The 25,767-nt window shown below is 42.1% G+C and overlaps 1 protein-coding gene across 1 annotated transcript; it reads left to right on the plus strand.

The window, feature by feature from the left end:
* On the plus strand, window positions 1–25,694 carry mdfic (MyoD family inhibitor domain containing). Its single transcript, XM_086147087.1, has 5 exons — window positions 1–240; window positions 516–667; window positions 2,576–2,686; window positions 17,861–18,238; window positions 23,179–25,694. The coding sequence occupies exons 2-5, from the start codon at window positions 574–576 to the stop codon at window positions 23,427–23,429; spliced, it is 834 nt and encodes a 277-aa protein (XP_086003213.1). The 5' UTR covers window positions 1–240; window positions 516–573; the 3' UTR covers window positions 23,430–25,694.
* Window positions 25,695–25,767: the final 73 nt, after the last annotated feature.

Raw genomic sequence — 25,767 nt, forward strand, 5'->3', positions numbered from 1 at the left:
TCCAAAAAAGTTGCGCCACTTAAACTACTGGACATGAAGAGCAGCCGCGAAAAACGGACGTTGACAGCGTCGAACACGAGATAACTCGCCGGGAACTTTTGTTTATTTTTTTTCCCTTACTTTGTTTTTCAACGTTTTACTACTTTAACTTCGCTCTGGTCACCCCTCCCCTCTGCTCCGGGAGGAAGGAAGGATGAGGATACGTCAGATTTGAACCGAGGTTGTCGACATGTTTGAAAGGTAAGTGGTGCTTCCTTCCCCCCCTAAACATTGACTCCTCCGCGGCTGAAAATCTCCGACGCGGGCCGTCAAACGGAGAGGAATATGGGAGGCGAACATCGACCCCCCCTTAACTTCATGTAGAAGTCAAAAGAAGGGAAACTTCTGTAACTTTCTCTGTGTAAACCGGCTCCCAACCCGTGAACTTGGTCCGGGCGGAGCGCCGAGCCGCGGCGGCCCCCGGGGGTGTTCTTCCACCGGGGCCGACGATGACGGTGAGCCGTTGTTTTTCTCAGCGCCGAGGAGTGAGGAGAGCCCGCTTCCTGCCTGTGACCCGCCGAGAAGACTTGTCTGATGTCCAAGGAGACCGTCCCTCCTCCGGATGGGCCGGCAGGGCAGGACGGGGGCCCTCGACCAGAGACCAGTCCCCTGTTGGCAGCCACGCACGGTAAGGACACGCAGGACACCATCAGCAGTGGGATGGAAATGGATGTGACCCTCAGGTTATCACAGTGGGGCTCCAAAGGGGGAATGAAGGGGGGCCCCTCGAACTAACTAACTTATTCTTAAAGCAAACCACACTGCAAATAAAAATCAAAAATATAAACTTGCTGGCAAACACACAGAGAAAAGCCTTGTGGCAGGCTGTGCATGTATATGAATGTTTATGGAGTGTGTGTGCGTGTGCGTGTGTGTGTGTGTGTGTCCGTGTCCACCTCCTTCTTCTCTGACATTACCCAAATAGAGCAGCAACAGTTTCGATGTTGGGGAAATGAGTTCGGGAAGTGAATACGGTACGCCACGCTTTGTTGGAGAGCGATGGCTTTATGAAAAGATGCAGAAAACAAACGTGACCTCCTTCGGCGGAGGTGAAAGCGGCGTGCGAGCCAGGAACAATCTCCGGCCCCTACCAGCCCCCGTCTCTTTGTTTGGGATAATATCAGAGTCTGAAATTATATTCATGTGATTTTTTTTTTTTTTTTTTTTCTTTCAGTGTACATTAGTAACGGCGCTGCAGAATTAAGCCTTGATAATGTTTTTGCTTTTTCCCCCCTCAATAAAGTCTTAAGGAAATGCCCTGGTGACCGTTAACGGTAACCACAGCCAATTATAGTTTTTAATTAAGTTTCTAGTTACCCCTAAGATTATCACATGTAAAATAAGCTTACCCCCTCCTTCCCCCTCTACACACACCCGCTTTTCATTTTTCTTCAAACAAGCAATGAACAGCCCTATTTATACCAAGCATCATTATGGCACTGTCAAAAAATAGCAAAGTAGGACAAAGTAAGCAATCACTGGGGCTGCTGGATTGCGATTGGATTTTCGCTGGACCCTTCAAAGGCACGCGCAGTTAAGACTGGATTTTCCCTCTCAGGGGACTGTGGATGTACTGAGAATAGCCCGATTTATTGCTAACTGTGATCACTAAATATTGCGATACATCACACGGAAGTGTGGGTTACTCAATTGCTGCCATATCTATCTTGGGCCGCCGGCCTGCGCCCGTCCGTTCGTCTATACCATCCGTCACTGCTTACAAACACGGCACTGGAAGAAACTCATCAATACGTCCGGCTTAGCTGGAAGTGGTTGTTCAATTTTCGCCAAATCATTCCTTGCTCTTGTTTTCTTTGCATGCATCGCGGCAACTGCGGTTCGAGATACAGCATGTTTTGGAAAAACTTTCAGGCTATGAGAAAAGCGAGGCTGCGAGCGCACATCTGGCACCAATCCAGTCTATAAAGTCATTGTGGAAGGTTTATTTACCGAACAAAGCGCCAGTGTGCGATGAGTGCAGTGTCCCGAAGACAAGAAACCAAAGAACAGGGATTAGAGAGATGGTTTGCAACTGTCTTTCATGTTTTTGCACAGCTATCGGGCGCCGAGTTTGTGCCGACATGTTTTTTCCAATTTAGATGAATGCTGTCTTTATGGCAGTAAAAAGAAGCTTGGCAGGTAGAGCACACCCGGGAGCAGGAGGAGAGAAAATGAGATCCAGAGCTCTGGCAAGGCCTTTACCTGAACCGCCCCACCATGTTGTGCAGCCGTTTGCCAGCAGCCCTTGTTTTTTCTGGCAAAAATAGGCCGAACCTCTGCCCCTCTGGCTCATCCAGCTGTCCCTGATACTTTGTCCGCAATGGCTGATCTTGGGGTGAAAAAAGTTTACATCTGTTTTCCCAGGAACAGCTATAACTCGTGTTCATTTTGAGCGGTTGAGCTCATAATAGGATCACGTTAAATGAAACGACCCCCTCGATGAGTTAAGACTCGAGAACATTTTGTTGTCGAGGTGTGTGTGCAACAGGTCATCCGCCTTCAGCCGTGTGTAATGTGAAAATGCTTGTTACCTCAGATGCTGGTGAGACGGAATCGTCGGAAAACGCAGAGTCTCCCCGGAAACCTGCCGCTGAAGGACAAAGTCACGTGACCCAGGAGAAGTCCAATTATTGCGAGCCTGTAAGAAGTAAGTTTTAACAACTGGGGGAAACGTGGATGAAAAGCAGGACGTCTTGGTGTTGTATTTAATAATAAATGACAATAAGCCTTTTCAACTGGAGCATGGGAAACTGATGAACATACTCTGTTTGGAGCAACCAATTTTTTTCATCCAAACTAGAGTAGGTTTCAAACCACGATCCAACTTTTAAATAGTTGACCTTTTTTTTTTTTCTTTTTTTTTTTTTCCTACAAACCTGCTTTGGTTATCAAGAAAGCTTGTCCTGACTCTTGCACTCTTCAGATATGAGGCAGGGTGAGTTGGCCAACTGCAATATTAGCTTCAGCGTTTCAAACTAGAATAATAGCAATATGGCACTGGCTGAGTTGTAAAATACCTGTTCTGTCGTTCCACCATCATAACTAAAAACTTGGCTTGCTCCATTTAGTTTTTCTTTCCATCCCCGACTCTTCTGGAAGTGAAGAAATCCTGCCTGTGGTCTGGCTCCCACCACCTTCACATTGTTATTGCAACATAGCTGTGATAGTTTTATTCTGTCCAAAAACATGTAGCAACTGGAGAACCCTTGTATCTGGTGTCTGCATCTTTTTATATGTTAGACCAACATCTCAAAGAAAGAACATGGGTTGCTTTTAGAATAGATTATCCCTTTTGTAGTTTATTTATAGCCATTTTCCCCCCTGTATGTTCATTTGAAACTCTGGATACCTCTGTTACAGGTCAGCAGTAATTATATGCTTGTTTTTTCTCCAACTGTCTTGCAAGCTACAATTACATTTGCATCATATCTGCGCAATGAACCCCACTTTTCATGTTTCCGTCCCTTTTTCACATTGGAATATTACGAGCTGATTTTGTTCACTGTATTTGTCTGACACTGTGTTCAGATGACCTAACAGAATGTCACCCAAGCTTTCTGCAATATGGTCATGTTGCTCTGGATACTGTGCGTCCTGTAGGTGTCTTTTTTTTGTGTTACTGGGAAAAAAAGCTGAGGGCAGCTCAACCTTGTTTAATAGCAAGACAAGTAGCACGTCGGTAGAAATGCATCAATTTGGCCGCTTGTGTTGCCAGGTTTTTTCGTAAAATGCCAACAGAAGATTCTCTTCCTCAATCTATTGTTTATGAAGTTCGGAAGAACTGATCCGCATCACACACATTTTGATTCACATAGAAACATGTCAGGATTTTGAATCTTAAAAACAAAGGTACTGCATTGCATTGAAGCTGATTTTTGTTGTCACTGGTGTGAAAGAGGTGCCAGTGTCGTGATTTTTCCCTGGCCAAAGATTGAGGCAGAGGGCTCGGTGCCTCCTCACAGCCGCAGGAGAGGACAGTACACTGCTTGAACTAATTAACAATTAGCAAAAGCTCAAGTCGTTTTTTAGGAAAATTCCTTCACAACAGACAAATCAGGAGAAAATTAGCTTTGAGACCGAGCTCCCCCTCGGCAACACAGCCGAGTCAGACCTGACAACACATCATTTTTTTTGAGTGAGGCACCCCCAGGAGATCTGGCAACATGTTCTTCCCGTCACACTGAATTCTCAGTCAGGATTGTGCAGGCATGATTTTTAAATGCACGTAAACAGGGAAATAAAGGCCTTTGCACATTCCTGAACCTTTAATTCAAGTGCAGAAAATGAAAAGCGAGACTTTTGAAGTTTTGAAGTTGATATTTGGCAAATACCCATGATATTACTATTAATTTTTAGAACATTGTATCCAGGCTCGTGTATTCAGGTACTTATTGCATTAGAGAAAACACGCTCAGGCGAACCACCCTAAACAACAACCAATTGCAAAGCATTAGCCCAAGTCTTGGGCTGCAGGAATCCACCTTTTGTAAGGTAACATTTCAAAATGCACAAATAATAAACTGAATCAAACACAGCTGTCAATATTATCAAATATAAAGGAAAGCATTTTTATTGAACAGTTAGTTGGTTATTTTATACTGGTGTTGTTTTGATTTTTTTTTTTATTTTATAGTGAAACTAAGCAGACGCCATCATGCGTGCATGTGTGCATTGCACATTCACATTCATTTAAAAATAATCCTGGGAAATTACCCTGAGAATGGATATCCCATTGTATGACTCCTCATAGTTTCTGCAAAAGGAGGAAACAGCTTGAACAAGTTTGCCCCTCGTCACAAACACAAGCAGATGAGCAAGGCACCCCATTCAGAACATATATGACTTATATTACATGGGCATTTACACAAATAGTCATAAGTTTAAAAATTCTCCTTATCATATACTCTGCTGTGATGTCACTACAATCACAATAAATGTTTTTCGTCGTCCATAAGATAAGGACAACATTTTGCTCTGATTTCATTATGGGTCATTTTATTTTGCCATGTTAACAGTAATTCAAGCAGTAGAATAATTATTATTTTTTTTTTCAGTCATCATTCCTTGGAATTGTGTGGTATTGTAGCCTGAGCCTAGCTGAAGTCTCAATCACTAAAATAATTTCATTCGATAATAATCGACTGATTGTGGGTTAAAAAAAAAAAGAAGCAGCATTGTGTGTGTGTGTGTGCGTGTGTGTTTTTCTTTTTGTCTGTGAAGACGAGTAAGTCATGTCAGGAAAGGCTAATCGCCGCTGATTGCTTCCATCCATCTCCGCGCTCAGCCGTAATGAGGATTGTGTTTGCATTTGACACAACTCTTCTTTTGTTTCTAAGTTGTTAACTTTTCCAGGGCGCCTTTTCCTGCCTTTTTTTGGTATTAAGTTTAATGAGTTGCCGGTGGCTTGTTTACTGAAGCGGTGAGGGGAAAGAGATTTGGTAGCAAAAAAAAAAAAAGATTTTCTGTCAAGAGGTCTTCCTAGCTTGGCAGGTGTTTGGAGTATTGCACTACTTCAGGGAGGCATGCTTTTCTTTCATCTCAACAGATAAACCCCTGTGACAACAGTTTTGCGTTGTAATTGATGTTGCCCCTCCACCCCCCAAACATCCAGACGTGTTTCGTTCACACACGCGCACACACACACACACACACACACACACACACACACATACAGATTGCCTAGGAAGGGACTTTTTTCGTGGAAGAACATGTGCTTCTTCTCTTGTGAGTTTTACTGAAACAAAGGATTGTCATGTCAAATGAAGACCGAGCCCCAAATTCGCGCCACCGTGGTTTCATTGAAGTTTGTGGTGAAGTCACTTGGAAGTCCTCCCGTTGGGCGGGACTTACATTAACCTATTTTGTCCTCAACACTCGCTCCCTGGATTTGTGTTTTGAGTCGGACCAATCACGCTCTTGCTAGCAGGGGTAATTGAGAGCCCTCTTCTCCGCAGAAACAGGAAATCAATAAGAAATCATCTGCCCGGCTACATCCTGGCCCGAGCCCCCGCATCCCTGTTGGATTTAAGGCTCGGTTGTAGTTTGCGGACGGTGACTTTTCAAAGCAAGAGGAAGACCATTGTGTTGTAATAACAACACAGATCATGTGTCAGTAATGAAATCATTGTTTTGACAGGATTTCTTTTTAAGCAGTCAGTTCTCTTAAAACAGGAAAGTAAATATGGCAGCTGTTTGGTTACAGATTAAAACTGTTCTTTGTGGAGCATGATATGTATTCACTTGAGACCGCTGCAGAAGTAACTGGACCTCACCACGTAACTACAAAAAGAAATCATCAGGCAGTTTGTGCGACCTGAAAATGTTAGTGATTGGTTTGTAGTTGAATTTTCAGAAATACACATGTAAGATATAAAGTTGCTTCATTGCTGTTGTGATTTTCTACAGCTTTGTTATCTATAGACAAAAAGGCCAAAAAAAAATTAGCCTCTCCCACGGGGCTGTAGCCAGTCAACAGTTTCTCAATGCCTTCACCATCCGGCAGGGAGGAGGAGGAGAATCTTGGGGGAGAGACAGACATTCCTCAAGAGACCGTCCGGGTTTTTTCAAGCAGCTGATATCTCCAGCAAACAGGGCATTGGCTCTCCAGCTTTTCTCGAAATAAATTGCTACCACCAAGCGCCAGTTTTAGGAGTTTAATCGTCACATTATTCACTGGATTGTCAAATTCTTTTTTAATGCCTCTGCGGTTGATAAAGATGACCTTACTAGCTGCTGGAGAACGAGTCTTTTTTTTCTTTTTTTTTATCTCTGGGAAATACTGTAGTAAGAAAGGAATGTCAAATAACATGACTCTCAGTTTTAAAGGAAGACATTAGTCCAGCCTTTGTGTGAATCACTGATTGGGCTCTTTAGTAGCGCAGCCTCAAGGTTATTACCTGTGTGCAAAATTGACCTTTCTTCAAAGTAAATTTGTGACTCCCCCCCAATAAATGCAGGGAAAGGGATTCGTTAATAGAGGGGTTACAGACTTGCATACGGAAATGATTCCTTGAAAATTCCTTGAAACTTTATTTACATCTGATTGAATATGTGTTTCTGTATCAGCCACTTTTCCACTTGAAAAAAAAAAATAATGAAAGGGGATCAACTGCTTTGAAATAGTTTGATGAGCATCTACTGAATCAGCATTCTCAAGCTGTCACACTTGCCTCATGTATATTCCAGAGTTGCTTAAATAGTTTAAGACTTTTTAACCTCATGCCAGTTTTTTCTCATCTCCATTTTTTTCCTTCTTGCTATAGGAACTGCATGCTGATTGTTGTTATGCAAGACTCATATCTCTATTGTGATCCTCTGAGCTCTGTCTTTGCAGAAATAATGTGTCTGAAGCCTAGACCTGTTATAAACTAGACCGTTATTTTCAAGTGATTACTTGCCAGTGGGTCATGGAATCAAAAACTGTATAAATAGGGTGAAATGCTAGTGTAGGGGTTGATTAAAATGGCCATTGTAATTCTACCTCTGTTGTAATTATTTTCTCATTGTCTTGGTGCAGATAGATTTCATATGGGAAATTTCAAGTGTGTTAATTAGCATATTTTACCCGAAGTGCCCGAGCCTATTCACTGTTAATTTTTTTTTTTTTTTAGCAATCCAGCCAAATGATTAGATATGCATAGTACATTTCAAGAACTGCAGTGTGTTTAATTTAAATCTAGATATATGGATTTTGATTCTGTTGGAGGATTGTAATATTTGTCATTGCAGAAAATAGATGGAATGCAGAGTTGCCCTCCGAATGTACCTTCAAACAAATTAGTTGAATGTACATGTACAGCCAGTGTTTATAATGACCAATAAGCAATGTCTGAAATCTTTCAGGCCAAAAAAAAAGGTTTGGAAGGCTATGTTTTGGGTTAAATGGAGGAACCACGTTGAGAAGTAAACGTACACTAGCACAATTTATCAGGCATTCAGTACATTGCTAGTTTATGTGACCGACTACCATCATTAGGGAGGGAAAAAGTTGCCAGTGTGAAGTTAGGAGAATGCAGAACAGATGCCTCAGTGAATGTGTACAACGATCAACAATACCGCACAAGATAGTCGTCGTCAAATTCCAGCAACCGGACTTAGTTGCTTTCCTTGAAGACATTTCTCCTCTCATCATAGAGGCTTCTTTGGTTCAAACAGAATACGGGGAGTTTCTGGTATATTCAAATTAGACCATTGCTCAGCCTCAACCCCAAGGTTGACCTGGATTACCGAGAACCTTCACAGACGCACTGCACAAGAATGGTTTAGCAAATGGTATGTATCCGTCAGCAAAAGTAAAAGAGGCCCAAATGCCTGGGTGATAAAGAGGAAATGACAAATATAATGTTTTATAAGTAGTCAAGGAAGAGGGGCAAAGCGAGGTTAGTTTTGCCCATAACATTAGGGAAAGGCCAGTAGCCCTCTAGTTAGCTGAATGAATGAACTAGGAAAATTGAAAGGAGAGCCAGGAAGCTCTTTGTCTTCCTTTGGAAACCCTCTTTTTCACTCAGAATAGTCTTGGTGAAAGACAATTGCCCACTCCACCTTCACATGATCTTGAACCATGTAGAGCCTTTGTAACTTCTATAGAGCCGATATCCGGGTTCCAAAAAAAAAGGATGTTGTCCACAGTGAATGCCTGAATTAATGGGGAAATCATCATTGTCAGCAGGAGGAGGGGGAAGTTGCTCAAGAGTGGACATTTTCATAATTTTGATGCCAAAAGAGGAACGGTGAGGTCCATTTGAATTTTCTTGAATGAAGTGCCATTCTCAGGATTCACAATACGTTTTTCCTTGTGGTTTAAAGATATTTATTTTACAGGCTGATATTCAGAGTTTTTAGTCCGTCCAAGTCAATTCTACATATCCTATTGGGAATCTAAACCAGTGATGTGTTCCAAGGATCATCAGAAACCTTTTTCTGGAATATTACTCCAGCTCCAGACCCATGCAATCAGTGACTGCTCTACGTCCCTTATTTTGTACCCCTTAATTTTAAAGATCTTGATCGAAGGTGGAGGAGAAAAGTAAGAATAGCATAACGGTGCTCCCCAGAAATATATCAACTAAACATGCACAATGTCTTTTTTTTTTTTTTTTTTTTTTTGCTCCCTTCTATTAACAACGGTCATTTAAGAAAATTCAATCGGAGAATCAGAAACCGACAGTATTCACCTGCTCTCCAAGAGTTGCAACTTTCTGAGTCACTCGCTTGTCACTTATCTTAAAGACAGTTGCTTTGGGCCAAAATCTCAGTTGTGCTTACCATTGCATCTGTGTCTCGTGTTTTAATGGAAGATTAGTAAGAAGGCTGGATCGAGCACTTGTTTGATTATCTCAAGAAAAGCTTGTTTTTGTGGACTTTTTCCCCACATGTCTGCGAGTTTGCATTTTGGAAAACCAAACTCTTCCAATTGATGAGACCGCTCCATGAAGAGGGAACATCAGACTTTATCAAATTGCAGACATACTGAAGTAAAAGTTGTTGACTGTGTCAAGCATCACCTAGCGAGGCCTCAAGGCTTTGAAGGAGATGGTGTTAAGTGACTTCAACCAATTAGTACATGTTTTTTTTTTTTACATTTATTCTTCAATTTTGGTTCATTCCTTGAGACTGTTTAGCCTTCATAAGATGTGTAGACTGCTTATCCCGTGTTTACTGCCTCCAATAACCAATGGCACACAAGACGAGGTGAGTGCTTTTCTGAAGCCCCTCACAGAGAAGGAGGAAAAAAAAAATCATCCAGTTCAAATGAAAGCAGCGCAAGGGGGATTACTTGGCCTCTAACAGGGTTTTGGCTCCAACATTAAGGTTAAAACCCTTTTCTATTACTAAGATCTCTGCTGATGTTGCCCCTGCCAGCGCCCTGACCCCCTCTAGCTTCCAGCTCCTTGACCCCGACGTGTTTGCAGGTTCAACGCCTCCCTGCTAGGTCATTCTGTCAGGCCCCCCTGATCAGTTGAGCTTGACCGGGGACCAGGGGACACCTCCCATCAGGACACCCAGGCAGCCGCAGTCGACACAGGCAGAGGCTTGATGAATCCACCTCCCACCCGCCTCCTCTCTTTCAGGCTAGAGCGAAAATCGATATTGGCGTCTCTCTGTTTAAAAAGCCACTCAGAGGCAGACGAGCGCTCCTGTCCCGATGGCTGATCTCTCAGCTTAAGGCCCTGATTGGCATCCCGAAGATGTGAGGCGGTGACCCACAGCTGTCCTATTAGCAGAGGGTTAATGCTGAGATTGATACTGAGCAAATAAAGGAACTGGGTATGGGGGTATTTTTATAGACTGTCTATCCTCTCTCAGACCTAGAGATGGACCTCTGCTATATTTTGGCTTTTAGGTCGTCGACTCGCTTTACTGGCTCCTCATCTCCTGAAAACAATTGTGTCTATAACGGTATATGACAAGTGAATGTACGCTTTATTTAAGTACTGTGTGGGGTTGCTTTCGGCGCGCGTCTCTCGCTTGTCATGTCTGCGTACGTCCGTGCGCATGTGCGTGTTTCCGCGCCTGCAGTTGAATTTCAAACAAGCGAGTTTCCTGTGGAACTTCTACTTTAGTAAAGAGATTTTGAAGCTGCTGGAATATTTGAGTCATCGATGTAACTGAAACTGAAAATACCCCCCCACCCCCTTCCCCTCTTCTCCTCTTCACTCCTGCTCTGTTGCTCCCATTTTGTTTTGAGTCGTCAGTGCGGAGAGGGTGGAGCATGCTTTTTGGAGTTTGGAGCTTGGCAGCTCCCCGAGGCCTGCTCTGAGTCACGTCATAATTGATCTTTCTTGAAATTGTGGTAGCAAGCCATGTAAAGCCTAAATCCATGCAAGATGTGCTGCTTTTTTAAGATACTGCAGTCCCAGTTTCGGCGGCTTTCGTAGTACACTCTTTCTCTTTTCCTGCATGGCTGGAAACAAGAGAATGAAAGGCTTTTGACAAAGCTTAATACAGAATCACACTCATATGAATTATGCTCAGAAATGATTGATGAGACAGTAGAAGGTACCATTTATTCTCCAGAGCAGAGAAGCGGTCATACTTTGAACACATTTGCGATTTCTTGCATTCTGCAATCTTAGTTGCAGTCAAATTAGCACCATGCAAAATTCCACACAGCGGTGGCTGGAGCTCGGGGGTGGGAGGTGAAGGGGATGTGCCGAGTGCGCCCTCTCCTCAACATGATTCATGAAAGAGAAAATGGCATCGGATTGGGAATTTCAATGATTTAGATTGCGTTCAGACATATGAAGCCGAGAAAAAAATGTTTCGCTTAGAAATCAAAGGTTAATTGATGACCCCCGCTCACCCACCACCTCTTCCTAGCACACACACCTCAAAAAGTCTCCTGCAGTGCAGGGTGCATGTCATCAAGTCAACCTCTTGTCTCTCAAGTTGCCTCCGCTATTGTAAAATGTAATTAAGCAGAGCACGGTCTGAGGGGGGTATTTCTTCCACTCAATCAACAGCAAAATTTAAAATTAGAAAATCCCCGCAGTCCTCTTTTGTTGGATGGAGGAGGTGGTTGTAGTTAGGGTGGCACTGGAAATAATATTAAGCACAGTCTTCAAGTGTCACTTCCCTTTCGATTGGCTGGAAGAACCGCATTTTAGAAAACTCCGATCGAATTAAAACAGGGTGGAAAAAAAAATGACCACTGAAGAATATAGCATATTGCAAAAAAAAAAAAAAAAAAAAAAGGAATATAATATAAAGAATATAAATAAAATAAAGGCTGTGTGTCAAAGCAGACAAAATTGGGGGCTTTTGGCTTAAATGAGAGTGCAATCTCAGATCTGCCCAGACAGGTGATGACAGCTAATAGAGTTTTGTTGCTGGGTGCAAAAAACACCTGCGCATTCAGAGCATGGCACGTTTGTTGATGAGTAGTCTGCTGTCAGGGCATATAATTTGACTATCCTGAGCAGCTGTTATGCTCCCATTATCTTCCTTTTTTAAATCTTGTATAAATACACACTATAATATTAATGTCAGGAATCAGATGTTTATTATATTGAATGAGGAAAAAAATGACTTTTTAGTTAGCTTCTCTGGGATGCCATTCATACTTGATGCTAAAGAACAGAAAACATGTTGATCCTACTGCACGAGCATTGATATTCAAACACTGCAAGTAGACTCACGGAGAGGTGTACATTTTACTTTTGATTGGCATTTTCGGTTTCTGAACTGATCCGGGACTACGATTATTAATTCTATATTTAAAAAAAAAACATTTATAAAACAAAGTACTGCTTCTCTACACATTAGACTCTGTTTTGTAATCATTAAATATGTAATGTGCTTGAAAAAACAACATTGTATTCTATTCAGCTGCCCAGGCTGTGGTCCGTTATGCTTTAAGCTTAACTCAAATGCAGATTGACTTTATGGAATGAAATGTGATGTAAGATGACATTTTTTCAACGGAACAAGTCATAAATATTTGTGTTGGGCAATGAGCAAGATTAACGGTGATATTAGGTTTTAAATGCCAGTTTCCTTACGATTTAGATGTAGGTTTGTGATAGGTCTTGAGTGATATTTAGATTTGCTTTTTTTTCCCCTTCACTGTGTTCTTCCAGACATTTAAGCAAGTCCTTGTCCCGGAGTTTGCAAGGTCAAATGGTAAACAGGACTTTGATATGCTCAAGGAAAATTTCAATCAGAGCCCTTTGTAATAACATTCATTGGACTATTTTCCTTCCTTCTCTGTCCCTCACAGTCCACGGTATAATTCCCCTGGTTTTGCGCCTATAAATATGAACAGGGAAGATGTATAATTTCTAATGAGAAAATATATCCCTTTGGATTGAAAGGCAGGGGCTGTTCCATACGCTGATATTTGTTAGGAGGAGAGATGATACCTCAGGCTGTTTTGGCAGCGAGAGGAGGGGGTGTGGCTGTGGTCGTAAGAGGACTCTGGCTAGGTCATTGCACATTTACAAATTAGCATTTCAATCATGCAGGTACAAGAGCAGTCGAGCAGAAAATATACACGCTTCTCTAATATGCGGTCCAAAAGATAAACAAAACACCGGTCGTGTTCGTGGAAGTAACATTTCAAAATTACCTGGCACGCCGTCCCTAGTCAAATGAGACCTAAAGTTTCGATGCCAATTCCACTGTAATATTCCATTCCCTTTTAAATCGCAAGATCGTTGTTTTTTGTAATTATGGCTATTAGGAGATTTATTACAAGATCTGCGTTGTGATGTTTATTTGGCTGACATGATGTGACAGTTGAGTAACTGCATGCTCTCTATGATGGGCATTCTAATAAGCCTCGGCAAACACCTTTTGTCTCTCTTCTGTCTTCCCCTCCATCTCGGGGGCATTAATATTAAAAAGGGCCGAGCTTTAGAAACACAGAGCTTGTGGTTGTGCGGTTTGGCTCCCTGCCTTACCTGCAACTCTCGACATAGTGATGTGCAAATGAGTCTTCACATTGCCCCCTTTGACCCCTGTGTTATACTTTCATGTTCTTGACTATTTTAGAATTCTTGTTTGTACAGTTCAGATTCCAATGACACGTCTGCATGTATGCATGCATATTTCTTCCTGGTAGGTCTACACTCTGTATGCATGCATGCGTGTATGTGTGTTTGAGTAGGCTCCTGACATATGTGTGTGCATATACATACTCCCCCTGTTTCTTGTGTCTATTGGGTGCAATTTCCAGCTCCCTCCGGTAGGACCTATTTTCTGTGACAAAAACTGAGGTGTTTATATACTCAGTTTTGCATACCGAGCGACCCCCCCCCCCCCCACCTCCACCCCCCAACAGTTGTGGTGCAGCTCCAGTGCTCTCCAGGCACTACCACATTCAGTCCCTGTGTGGCGCAGCCACTGAAGACTCAGTGACAAATGGCAATTATATTTGTGTGTTCTTCATGAATCTATCAAACACTGGCCTTTTAAAAATGCTCCCCAGATATTTGAGCCTGTCAGCTACTAGTAGCTAGGACCAAATTGGGATGCTGCTTAGACAGTCAAGAACCACTCACCCCCTAGTTTCCCCTGTGATGTGTGTGACAGTGTGTGTAGGGGAGTACCATGTTTTATTCAACTACAAATGTACATTCTCAACAGTTGTTGATGTGCCAGAAATAGGGTGGTTACAAGTCCAATTTGAAGTGTGGTTGTGTGCATTTGACTGTGTGTGTGTGTGTGTGTGTGTGTGTGTGGTTTCTTCCCATAAAACACAATATTTTATTGCAGCCTGTCAGATTATGTACTCTCCGTTATCTCTGAACACCTTGGCATCTGTGCAAGCTTGTGGTAGCACCAGAACTCATTTAACTGATTGATTGATTTATTTTCTAATTTAGGGAGCTCAGAACTATTGAATTCTAATACAGGCTGTTTCCTGGTGTATGAAATAACCAGTGAAGTGACAATCCTCTACCATGCGTTGAGAGAATATATGAACAGACTTTAAATCATATTTTGTTCTATGCATACCCTCAAAGTTTGCTGTTCATGTACACTCATATTAGCAGCATAACATAATTCCAGCACAGCTTACATTTGGGTGCCCTCTCATTATTCCTTCATTTGTCTTATGATGACTGTTCAGGTCTGTCATTGCCATCTTTGACAGTATTATCATTAACATGATCAATGATTATGAATGTTACTCCACAGTGTCCATTCATCTTGGTCACCATGTTCATCAGGATAAAAATAAAGACTGTATTAAGAATATTCTGGAGCCTGGCATCACTGTACCGACTTTTTTAGGGCCCTGCTGTGTTTATGTAGTCAGGAATTTATGCAATAGATTCTGGTTCATTGAAAGGTTGACACCCTCAAAATGAAGTATAATCATGCCTTCTAGTCGTCTATGTCCGTATTAGTTCCCTTAACCTGGGTGGGTCTGTGTTATTACATAATATCCTCAAGGCTATTGCTCTGCCAATTAACTGAATTTCTCTTGGGTCTTTGCCGCAGCTTGCGTTAACCTAAATATTCTAAATTCTACTAAGCCGGGTTTGTCGTCTGTCACCAGCTTTTCAGGCTTTGTGCTCTTCCTGGAAAACGTTTGAAACATATTCCAGTCCTGGAAAGCAAATGAACATTGCATTAAGAAAATAAAATAAAAAATGCGGCGTCTCATCAAAAACTCCCTCACACCAATGATTGTGCTATCTGAAAGGCAACTAAGTTTTGATCATATTAGATTCAAAAATGTTATTTCCAATAACTTGAACAAATCAGGTGACAGCAAGGAATTTGATAAAGAAGAATCCAGTTCAAAACAATACTCACTAAACATATCTATGCTATACTGAGGTGAGGAAAAGAGACAGTCTATACTCACAAGAATGCGTAGGTAGTCAAATGTCAACCCCTTAGAATTAGTTATTGATAGTTTCATCCAAATAGACAAAATTAATATTTAAAAAAATCTGAATATGTAAAAAAAAAAAAAAAACTAAAGTGGTCATTTATATTATGATCTTGTTTCCAGAAAGTCACGAACCATCGCAGTGGGTCAGACTTGTTAGACCAGATCAGCGCTTGGAATTGTTGCACCTACGTCACAGTCTGTTGAGGTGTCAGGTTTTTGCAAGCCGGTTTATTCCTTCATGATGAACACTTGACGGGCCACTCAACCGACGTGGGCAGGAAAAAAAAGCAAAGCACATTCAAGTGACGGTTGTAGGCCAATATCATTCCAACGTGATATTGTCATCAAACATTACGTCTTTGCGGTAAGAACTAGATTCGGGGCTTGCGAAAGAGGGAACGTCTCTGCTGCAGAAAACCATACTATGTGCCTGGATTCCTGGCAGTCTTTATGATAATGGGTCTCAAACTTGAAACAAGACTGATGGGAAAAAGCTGCAGTTGGAGAGGGACTGAAGCACTTAGCAAGTTGCAGCTGTGAGGGGGTAAGGCTGAGGAACCACAACAGATGTAGTACTCCGTCTCCTTGTTAGCCGTCTCTTCCCACATTGTCATGGATAGGCTGCAAGTCTTTTGTCTCTTGGAGGAGAAAATCCATCAACCCCATCTTAAATCACTCCATAATAAATTCCATTGCGAGCTACCCAGTTGTCTAATTCAAATTGCATGAAATCCTGATCCCTAAAGTCCACATTTGTTTATCGAAGCAGCATGCAGAAACCTGGATGAGGGGAAGCAAAAGAAAAAAAACCCAGTGTTTGTATTTAATTGCTTTGTTTTATATCCACAGTCATGTCCGGCCTCTCCCAGGGTGATGTGTTGTTAAAAAGCACGAGGCCTGATTCCCACACACTCTCCCTTGTTAACTGTAATTGCACTTGTTGGTGAGCTGACAGAAAAAAAGCAGAGATGGAAATGGATTACCAACATCATATTGGGGTTTTAAGCTTGCAACCATTTTGGAAAATTAGTCGATTTTTATTTTTTTTCGGACAGTGCCACAACATTACACTGGGAGATGGCGCCTTTGTTCATGTCTGCTTTTACATCTGTTTAATTAGGAACGATACAAAGTTTATGGTGGAAGCACATGGCGTCAAATGTAAAGAAAGCACAGGTACATTTCCACGCATACCCCCTTAAATATAGATGAATTATTCACAAAATGTCTAGTTAACTGCTGTGGCGGGGCGTTCAAATGCACAGTAGCTCTGATGTGGTGGGAAGGTAATGTGGAAGTAACTCCCAGTAGAGCTGATTGTGCAGGTGTTCGTCTCCGTAAAATGCCACATCCTTTACTCACTCACATCCCTCTTCTTCTTTCTTATCAGACAGGTCGCTGTCTCCTGACTTTCGGTGGCTGTCACACACACACACACATACACACACACACACACACACACACTTAGAGAGACTAGTTGGGGCCATCTCTGAGGTTCCAGGGGAAGGGAGATCATTACTGTAGCAGACAGCAGCTATTTTGTATATGCACACTATCACAGACTGTCTTCTATCTCTTTTTTTTTTTCCTCCATTAAACTCTTTCGCACTGTCTTAACTCACCCAGGTACTGCTCTCACAAATGACTACCTGCCTCCAGCAGTGGCTTTTGTGATCCTGTTGCATAAAGATTCCTATATCTTCCCCGCGTATTTCTGTCATTCTGGGTTGAAATGTTTGCCATATGATCAATATCCTGCAAGAAGGAAGGGGAAAAGATTTGCTGAGAATGATTTAGCTGAGGTTCGTGTGTCTCCATTACCGTATTCAGTTCTGTAAGACCCCGAACATCACAAGCCAAAGTGATTTTTATACGGGAATAAAGTGCACGAAATGCAAGGTGTACAGAGTGCTGACAAAGTTCCCTTCAGTCTAAATAAAGTTACAGCTTTTTTTCAAACGCTAAGCCCCATAAAGGTAATAGGAATCTACTACTTTTTCCGTCACCGCCATAAATACTTGATAAATTATTCAAACTTGAGGGGCACTCCATGGAGTGCTGATCTTATTCGGTACCCAGTTGAATGAATCCACCTCCACAAAAGCACAAAATTTGGCCTTAATTATACCCTTTCATCCAGCTGTAATCTGGATTTTTATGGGTGAACCAACATGGACGTTGCAATAAATCAATGAAGTAGAATTATTCTCAAGTTTACTCGGTTTCCGATTCTTTCTTTTTTTTCCACTTTCAACATTAGTTTTATGCTTTTGATATTCAGGATGTTTTGCAGGCACATATTTGAGCTGTAAAAACATCCAGCACGGATGACATTGAAGGAGAGTTGAATCACATGTTCTGCTCCAAATGGGAAATGTTCTCTGTAATTTAAGTAATTGTTCTGACTCCACACACCCAAACCTTAAATAAACAGGAGTGAAAATGATATCCTTTTCCCTTCATGTTTCTGTCTAGCTCAACCTCAGGCTGCGTCTCAGCCCTCATACCCTGACAACGGCGACGCTGCCAAGGACCAAAGTGGCATTCGTCACGACAGCACTGGCACGCCCGGTCTGAGAAACAGTAAAGGAATCCACCCCGGCATCGCCGCGCCCGGGACAACGTGCACATGCTCCTGCGGTCACAACGTAAGCACGGGCGCCACAGGAGGGCCGGGGCCCGTCATAAAAGGGGCGACGGCGGCGACGACCGAGCAGCCGAGGAAACAGCCGCCTACCCCGGTCTCACAGAGAATGCAGAAAAAGTTGAGATCCAGCTTGTCGGTCAACAGTGACAGCAGTCGACGCAGCAAAGGCAGTTCCACCGGATCACAGAAACCGCCTTTACCAGAAGGTGAGTGTCCTGTCCACCCTACACACACATCAGCTCACGTTCTCATTAAATACTACTAACTACTAAACCACTAATATCCTCTGTTTCTGCATCCCACCTACTGCGGATCATAAATTAGATAGCATTAAGATAACCTACTCCTGAACTCATGGATTGGTAAATGTCGTTTGGGGTTCTCTGCATTAGCTTGCCGTTACCGCTGTCACTTAAGGCCGTCTCGGTTTCCCATGTGTGACTTTAAAAGAAATGCCGATGTAGAATGCCTCCGTGCTCCAAAATATTGCAATCGGTGAGGTGACCGTTCAGCCCGAAGTGGGATTCTGTTAGAAAATAATCTCTGATTTCCGACCGGAGAAATCACGTGGAAAGGTTTACTCGTTACATTTTTTTTAATCGCAGGAGCACAAAAAGTGAAGACCGCAGGAAACAAAAAAACATTGACTTCATAAATAATCAAATGTGGTGAATGAGCTGATGGCCAAACTGTTTTTTTTCTCTCCAAAACAAACCAAAGACAAGGCCTGCGCCACAAGATAAATAAACTGTTAATGAAATAATATAGCATGACGTCAAATGATATTAAAATCGGGTTTGTGTCTGTCCCACAGTGTCATGTTCCTCCATAACAATGTATTGTTTCGTGTCCATCGTTGACCAACTTCACTGAATACGGTATCTCTGTCAATTTTTTGTTTGTCTATTTTTTGTTTGGAGTTTGATACAGATTCTGTTAACTGCTAAGGCTCTATACAATATGGAAAAACACCTGCTTTAAAACGCCTCTTGCCCAATATATCTTAAAATGTCCTAGTTTAGTACTCAGGGTTCGTATTATTTCCACTTCAAGCTAAATCTTTATACTCATCTTCTGTTCGGTGGTGGCTGGGAAAAAACATCAACTTAAAATGAGAATTCCATTAAGAAGCCATCACCAAGTTGCAAGTTGAAAATGTACGGCAATCCTTGGAAAGACAAAAAAAAAAAAAAAAAAAAAACGTAACTTTTTATCTGATATCGATGATAAATTCATACACTTTCCCACCTTTTAATGATGGGCGCCTCAGCTTGTATATTTATCAGTACCGTCAAGCAAATGACATCTCTATCTGCTCCCGTGGATTTTATTTTCTTTGACAACAAGCGAGCAGAGTCTGTTTGCCATGCAGGAACACTGTCACTTTGTCAGGTGCAAGGCAGAGGTGAGTCCAGTAATGAAGACAGTTGGCTGGTCCTTTTCCAATGGGGAGATAGGTGTGATCGTCTAACAAGGTCTGAGAGCACAGGGTGCCTATTAAAAGTCGTGACCAGCCTTCCCCGGGCCCCTCACACCTCTCCGGGCCCTTTCTGGCTCTCCCTGTATCCCGTCAGCACTACTCTCGCCCTCATTAGCAGGGCCTCATTGCATCCCTCCTCCTGCCAGTGTACCCACTGGCCCTGTGTGTGTTTGTGGACATGCGTATGTTCCCTTTATAGGGGTATTAGTACGCTTTAGAAAGTACAAAGTCGGTGCCAGTTCTACTGGTACTGCGATGATATTTGGCGAATATTGCATAGTTGTCATCGGTCGGAAAAAGTACTTTTGGTCCCAGGCCGACATGTCACCGCGGCGAACGCTCAGAAATGTAATGTAAACTATTTAATATATAATTACAGAAATCACTAGAATATCTGAAAATCATCAGCCACTAAATAAAGGGTTTGCTAAAAAAATAACATCAAATCAGGAACAAAAGAAGACAAATTGGGCTTTGTCAGATTTTGATGCACAGTGTAATTTGTCATATTGGCCAACCATAATTGCATGCTTATTTGGTCCCTTGTGTTCTGTCTGCTTTATGTTTTTATTTAAAAGTAATTCCAGTTTGAAATTCCAAAAAAAGACTTCAGGCTTGTCTTCATAAAAGATCTCTTTTTTTTTTTTTTTTTTTCCCCCTGCTTGGATTAAAAACCAATAGAAAATTAGTTGCGTCTATTTGATGGCGGTTCGGCTTGGTAGATGTGAATCAAATCAAAATGCAGGTTAACAAACAAATAGACACGCTCGCGCATCAACAGCATCTCACAGACAAAGGTGGGATGCGCCGGAGATTCCAGGCACGTCATGTTTTCAACATCTTAATTGGTAAAGAACAGAAGAGAGAGGGTGAAAGGGGGGAAAAAAAATGAAACAACAGTCTGTCTCATTATGGCTTTGTGTTGCTTGTTTGCAGACACGAGCTCTCAGAATCAATATGCTTGCTCTCAACTATTTATTTCCCCCTGGAAAGAGCCAAGCTGTTGTGTTTGAATGTTTACATGGATTAACATAATCTGTTTGCCTGTGAAATTAGCCTCCTAAACAGGCCCCCGAACACAGGAACTAAAAGGCATAAGCTAGCAGGAGCTAGCTCTGGGGATTCTGCTCCTCCTTGTGTTTCTTGGCACATGTTGTTGCACTGTAGCCAATCTGTGATAACACCACAGCTTCCACAGTGGAGTTATTTACCACGCTGCTTTTGTTCATGGGTGGGTTGTCTCCTCTCTTGTCATCCAGCTGGTGTTTTGCTTAATACTGTGTAATCAGTTCAGATCATCAGGCTGCTTAAACCCTTATTTAGAGATGAAGAGCAGAGGTGGAGTGCGTACTTTCTCTTTTGCTTAACCCCTTTCCGCACATTTTAAATACACGCGCCTTAAAGAGAATGTCGGACCTCCAGCGTGCCGCCCAATACGCTCTTGGTTTTTAACCATGTGTGCCTCTCAGAGCCTTTGTCTGATCAATCCCTCTTTATCTTCGTCAGTCTGGCTATCTGTGCTCTCTCTCTCTTTCTTTTTGAATTTGAACATTTTGCACAGCTTGATGCTCCGAGGCCCTTCCAGCTTGTTTTGTGTCAAGCGGTCTCTACCCCCCCCTTTTTTTTTTTTTTCATGTCAGCTTTCCAGATGTCTCAAACGATTTCCTCAGAGGGGCCGGACGCTGTTTTTGGCCTTAAGAATTCTGAGCTTCATCGCAACCCGCTGACATTAAACAGCAGCGGTGTCAGTGTGTGCTGTTCTGTCTGTCTGTTGGTTGGTTTCACTCTGTCTCTGTCTGCCTGTCCGTCTGCCTCTGTGTTCATGGAGATGTGCCTTGTGTCCAGCTCTCTTGTGTACAGTATACGATCCCACACCCCCCTTCCCCTCTTCCTTGCTGGCTTCTCTAAGATTCAGACTAATCGCTGGTGTTGAATTATACATCCAAGTGAATAGCTTAGATGCCCGGCTGCTACTTAATGCTCATGTTCTGTGTTTTTATCGTTTTCACAGTGTTACATTCTGAATGCTGGCATGGCCGTACCCTCTGGGTCCTTCAAAGTTCGTAAGCAGAACTTTGAGGATTTGTGCGTAGAGCTGTGGCCCGGGCAGTGTTGATCACACTCACTGGCATTTTCAAGCACTCGCGTGGCACGGCGCTACAGCGGTTGCCAACGTTTGGCATTAGTTGGTTTTTTTTGCGCCGGTGTCAAACAAAATCACACCCGTAACCTGTCCAGCGGCACTTTTACCCCATCCAAGCTGTGTGTTCAATAGTGACAGATTCCTCCGTACACATTTCCCCTCGGTGCCAGTGTGAAGGCCTCAGGTAAGGATAATAAGATGCATTTGAAATTCAGGCACCGACATAGTTGCATGTTAACATGTTGCCCCCTCTATCGGGGGTTCTATTGCAGTTAGCTAGTGTTCCTGGTCAGCCCCAAGCAAGGCAAAATAGCAGTAGAAAAAAAAAATTGCTCTACTTTGATTAATCAAACATGAGCATCCAGCGGTCCTCCGCTCGCCTTCCCATGCTGTCCTCTATGCTCTCCTCCTTCCCCTCAAACTCGATCTTTAACAGCCTTCTTTGACAGCTCAAGATGGGCTGATGAAAGTCATGCAAATGTACCCTGTTTGTAATGCTATTTTTTTTTCTTTTTTTTTTTTTCCTCTTTTGCATCCGCCCACATCATGTCTTTTTAACACTCCAAAGCAGCGGTGCTGTGGCTGCTTCGGTTCAAAAGGCAGGCAAGTGCTGGCAGTGTGTGTGCGTGTGTGTGTATGTGTGTGTGTGTGTACAAATTGCGCTCGCTGAAGAATATTTGACGTGATCGAATGACCCAACAGCCGGTGTAAATACTCAACATGTTTTTGTTTGTTTTATCACACTTAACTTGGCTTGACAACTCTAAAAAGAGCAACACAAACAACTTAAAGTGAATGACAACATATCTGTTGGTGTCGGTTATATAAAGCTATTTATAAATACGTAGACAAATTATAGAGCACATGCCTTGATTGCAGTTATTACTGGATTCATTGTCATTTCCTTTTAACTTTTGCTCCTAACAGTGACTCTCAAACTCTTAACTGAATGGAAACTGGTTAGTTTTTTTCTCTTGTTTTAAAAAACATTAGCCGCTGCATTTCAATGCAACATCCAACCACTTCATCCATAAATCCGTTGGCAGCGGTTAATACGCGCATTTGTAAGTCAAAGAGAAACTTCATTTCTTTGAAGCCGCAAGCAGAAACTTTTCAGCAGCCATTAAAAAAAAAAAAATGTTTAAAGAGGTTAAATGTTAATCAGTGGCTGGAGAATTGTTAGCATTAATCTACCTATTTGACAGGAGAGACTCTTGGACTTCACTAATCATTTTCAATGCGATCACCCTCACAGTTTTGCATGATAATGCAACAATTATTTAACAGGCCGTTAATCAAAACTGCAGGTCAGGAATCCATTTCTCTTAATTTCTCCTATTTTCTTTTGCCACCCCGGCTAGTTTGCCCTCACCCTTATGCTAAGCATGCAGCCTCACTCACATACTAATTTTGTGTCTGTCAAATTTGACATATTTGTACTTTAACAGAAATTCTGGAAAGATATTTAAAGAGCTTCTATTGATTTCACCTTAAAACTTGTCACCCTGATTGGTTGGACCCAGACTGCTGCGTTCACTGCATCTTGGCCTGCCTGTTTTGCGAGTTCCTGACACTTTGCAACATGGTGGTGGCTCAGGCCTCATGTGGCACGTGCACATCCGAGGCTTGCTGCTGCTGCTGCTGCACCGAGGACATGGGCGATGACTGCAACTGCCCCTGTGACATGGACTGTGGCATCATGGACGCCTGCTGCGAGTCGTCAGATTGCTTGGAAATCTGTATGGAGTGCTGTGGTATCTGCTTTCCCACATAGAAAGGCCCACGTCGGTGTGGACCAGGGCATCTCTGCAGGGGATAACTGGAGCCTGGACCGAAGAATAGAGGGGAAATGTTGCTGCTGTCACTCTGGATTCAGCAGTAGATAAGGGGAACAGCAACGTGTGTGTGTGTGTGTGTCTGTGTGTGCGAGAGAGTTCACATGTATTTGCAGATGTTCTCATTAAATTTGTGATGACTTTTCAATGTGTCGAGTCACAGTATTGCTGAGTGTAAAGCATGCTTTAGAAAAAATATATCTCGACACTCGGGCTCTCCATCCAAAAAAGCTCAGTAAGGGCAAAGTATTAACTCAAGATATCATTGTAAGTCTCTTCTTTTTCTTACAACATGTTTTCTGTTTTATGTATTCTAACCCTTGCTTATGAAGTATTATCACATTCCTAGGTCACCAGTTCTGTCTGAATTGTATGCTATCTTGCCTTTTTTTTCTCCAATCGATGACTGATACATTTAACAAACGACAGCCTTTTGTCTTGTTTTTCTGTATTTAATACCAGGTTACATTATAACGGTTCGTGTCCACTGGGGCATTTTTTTTTTTTTGACATGAGTTACACAGCATCCCATATTCTAGGAGTAGCACTCTCTGGTGTTACTGGATTGAACTGACACATCGCAGACTGTCTATTTGTAGATTTCAAACCATAACACTTAAGTTTCAATCATACCATATCGCCTAAATGTGTCTCTGAGATGTTAATCTAAGCCGTCGAGTGGCTAATTTGATCCATCTCAATCGAGTTGGAGATCTGTTTCGCCACGGCTACAACCCCTTGTTTGCATAAAGTTGCCAAAATTGACATTTATGCACAAGTTTACAGAATGATGCTGGCTCTCCAAATGTCCCGCAGTGCTGCCAGATTGCACAGATAGCACAGACAATGACTGGGAAGCAGGGGATAAAGTTCCAGTGGACACGGACCCGGAGGACCGTACTACACTGTAAAATGTGACCGTTCATGCAATCATAGCTGAGATACTGTAGTTCTGCAATACAGATTTTCACTTCCACACATCTACTGTAGCGCAAGTTGAAACTAGTGAAATATTTAAAGGTGCATCAGGACAACCAATCTTTTGCCAATATTTGAAACCGAAGTAGTGTTTTCATAAATTTTCTTTTTTGTATTTCCCCAATTTTGTGGTGCATTTTTAACTGAAACAAGTGACTCAAGGGGAAGTGGGTAAAAAGAACAACTCACACAGATCATTATTCATCGAGCTGGATTTCATCTCGCACCTAACTTTTTCAGTTTGAAATCTCCGGGTGAACTACAAATGCAGTGCAGACATTTTAATTAATATTCAGAAGATTAATTTTTTTTTTGACATCACTGTACATTTTTCTTGCAATGTTATTATGTCCGATATGTACAGCTCACGGCTTTATTTCTATGCCGGTTTTCATTTCCTTTTGCAGATTTTGTCAGATGCATATGGTACAATTGTGTTATAGGATGCTATTTTACATACATCGTGTGTATATGCGACTCGATGTACCGCATTCTGTTTAGAGAGGGAGCGATAAGGAATTAAAAAATGGTGACCCCGGTCACCACATAAGCGGCTTTGGGGTGTCAAGACCAGTGCTGCACAGTGCAAAAAAGGAGTTATGAACTGTCATGTTGAAATAGTTAACTAATGCAGGGTAAAGGCAGTTTTCCTCTCCCTTTTTTGAAAGTCCTTTTAAATTCTGTGTATCTTGTGATGAATACGTGGTGAATCACCCGCCAAGTCATTTCCTTGTCTTTCACATCCGCTTTGATGCTATTGAAGTGGTGATACTTAAAACTGGCCCTCATTAGCGCTGCTTGCTTAATGGCTACAAAAATTAAAAAAAAAAAAGAAACGTCACCTGACGCAAACAAAGATGACCCGCTGTCCTGTGCTGCTCGTCCCAATGGAGCACTGTTGGAAAGAGGCGTCAATTCATAACTTTGTAGTCGATAAAACCTCATGTTTAGGATGAACTCGAGTGATAAGTTTGCATGGAGCAGCAAGAACACACTAAATAGATAATGTGAAGAATTTATCTAAAACAAGAACCTTGTAACATTAGCCGTCCATTTATGTTGCATTGTATGTTTCCTTCATCTCTTATCGTAACCATGTCTTACCTTTTTAACTATATGCGTTCATTAACTGGACTCCGTTGTTATTTTTCTCTCCTATGTTTCCTATGACTCCTAAAGATCACATTTGTTTTTTAATAAACTATTAAAGTGACATGTTTCATTTCAACTCCTCTTACATGCAATGACTTCTTTATTCAAACCCATATCCAGAAGGACTATGCAGCATCCAAGCAGTAT

This window comes from Fistularia commersonii, chromosome 5 (genome assembly GCF_037954325.1).
Source record: "Fistularia commersonii isolate RoL2024-O1a breed Wild chromosome 5, RoL_Fcom_v1.0, whole genome shotgun sequence".
In the NCBI taxonomy this organism is placed as follows: Eukaryota; Metazoa; Chordata; class Actinopteri; order Syngnathiformes; family Fistulariidae; genus Fistularia; species Fistularia commersonii.

Bases quoted from the DNA above. Each gene is read 5' to 3' on its own strand.
- mdfic (XM_086147087.1), top strand. From the start codon at position 574: ATGTCCAAGGAGACCGTCCCTCCTCCGGATGGGCCGGCAGGGCAGGAC. The intron at 2,687-17,860 runs GTAAGTTTTAAC...GTTTCTGTCTAG, and splicing joins TTATTGCGAGCCTGTAAGAA to CTCAACCTCAGGCTGCGTCT. The intron at 18,239-23,178 runs GTGAGTGTCCTG...GGTTGGACCCAG, and splicing joins GAAACCGCCTTTACCAGAAG to ACTGCTGCGTTCACTGCATC.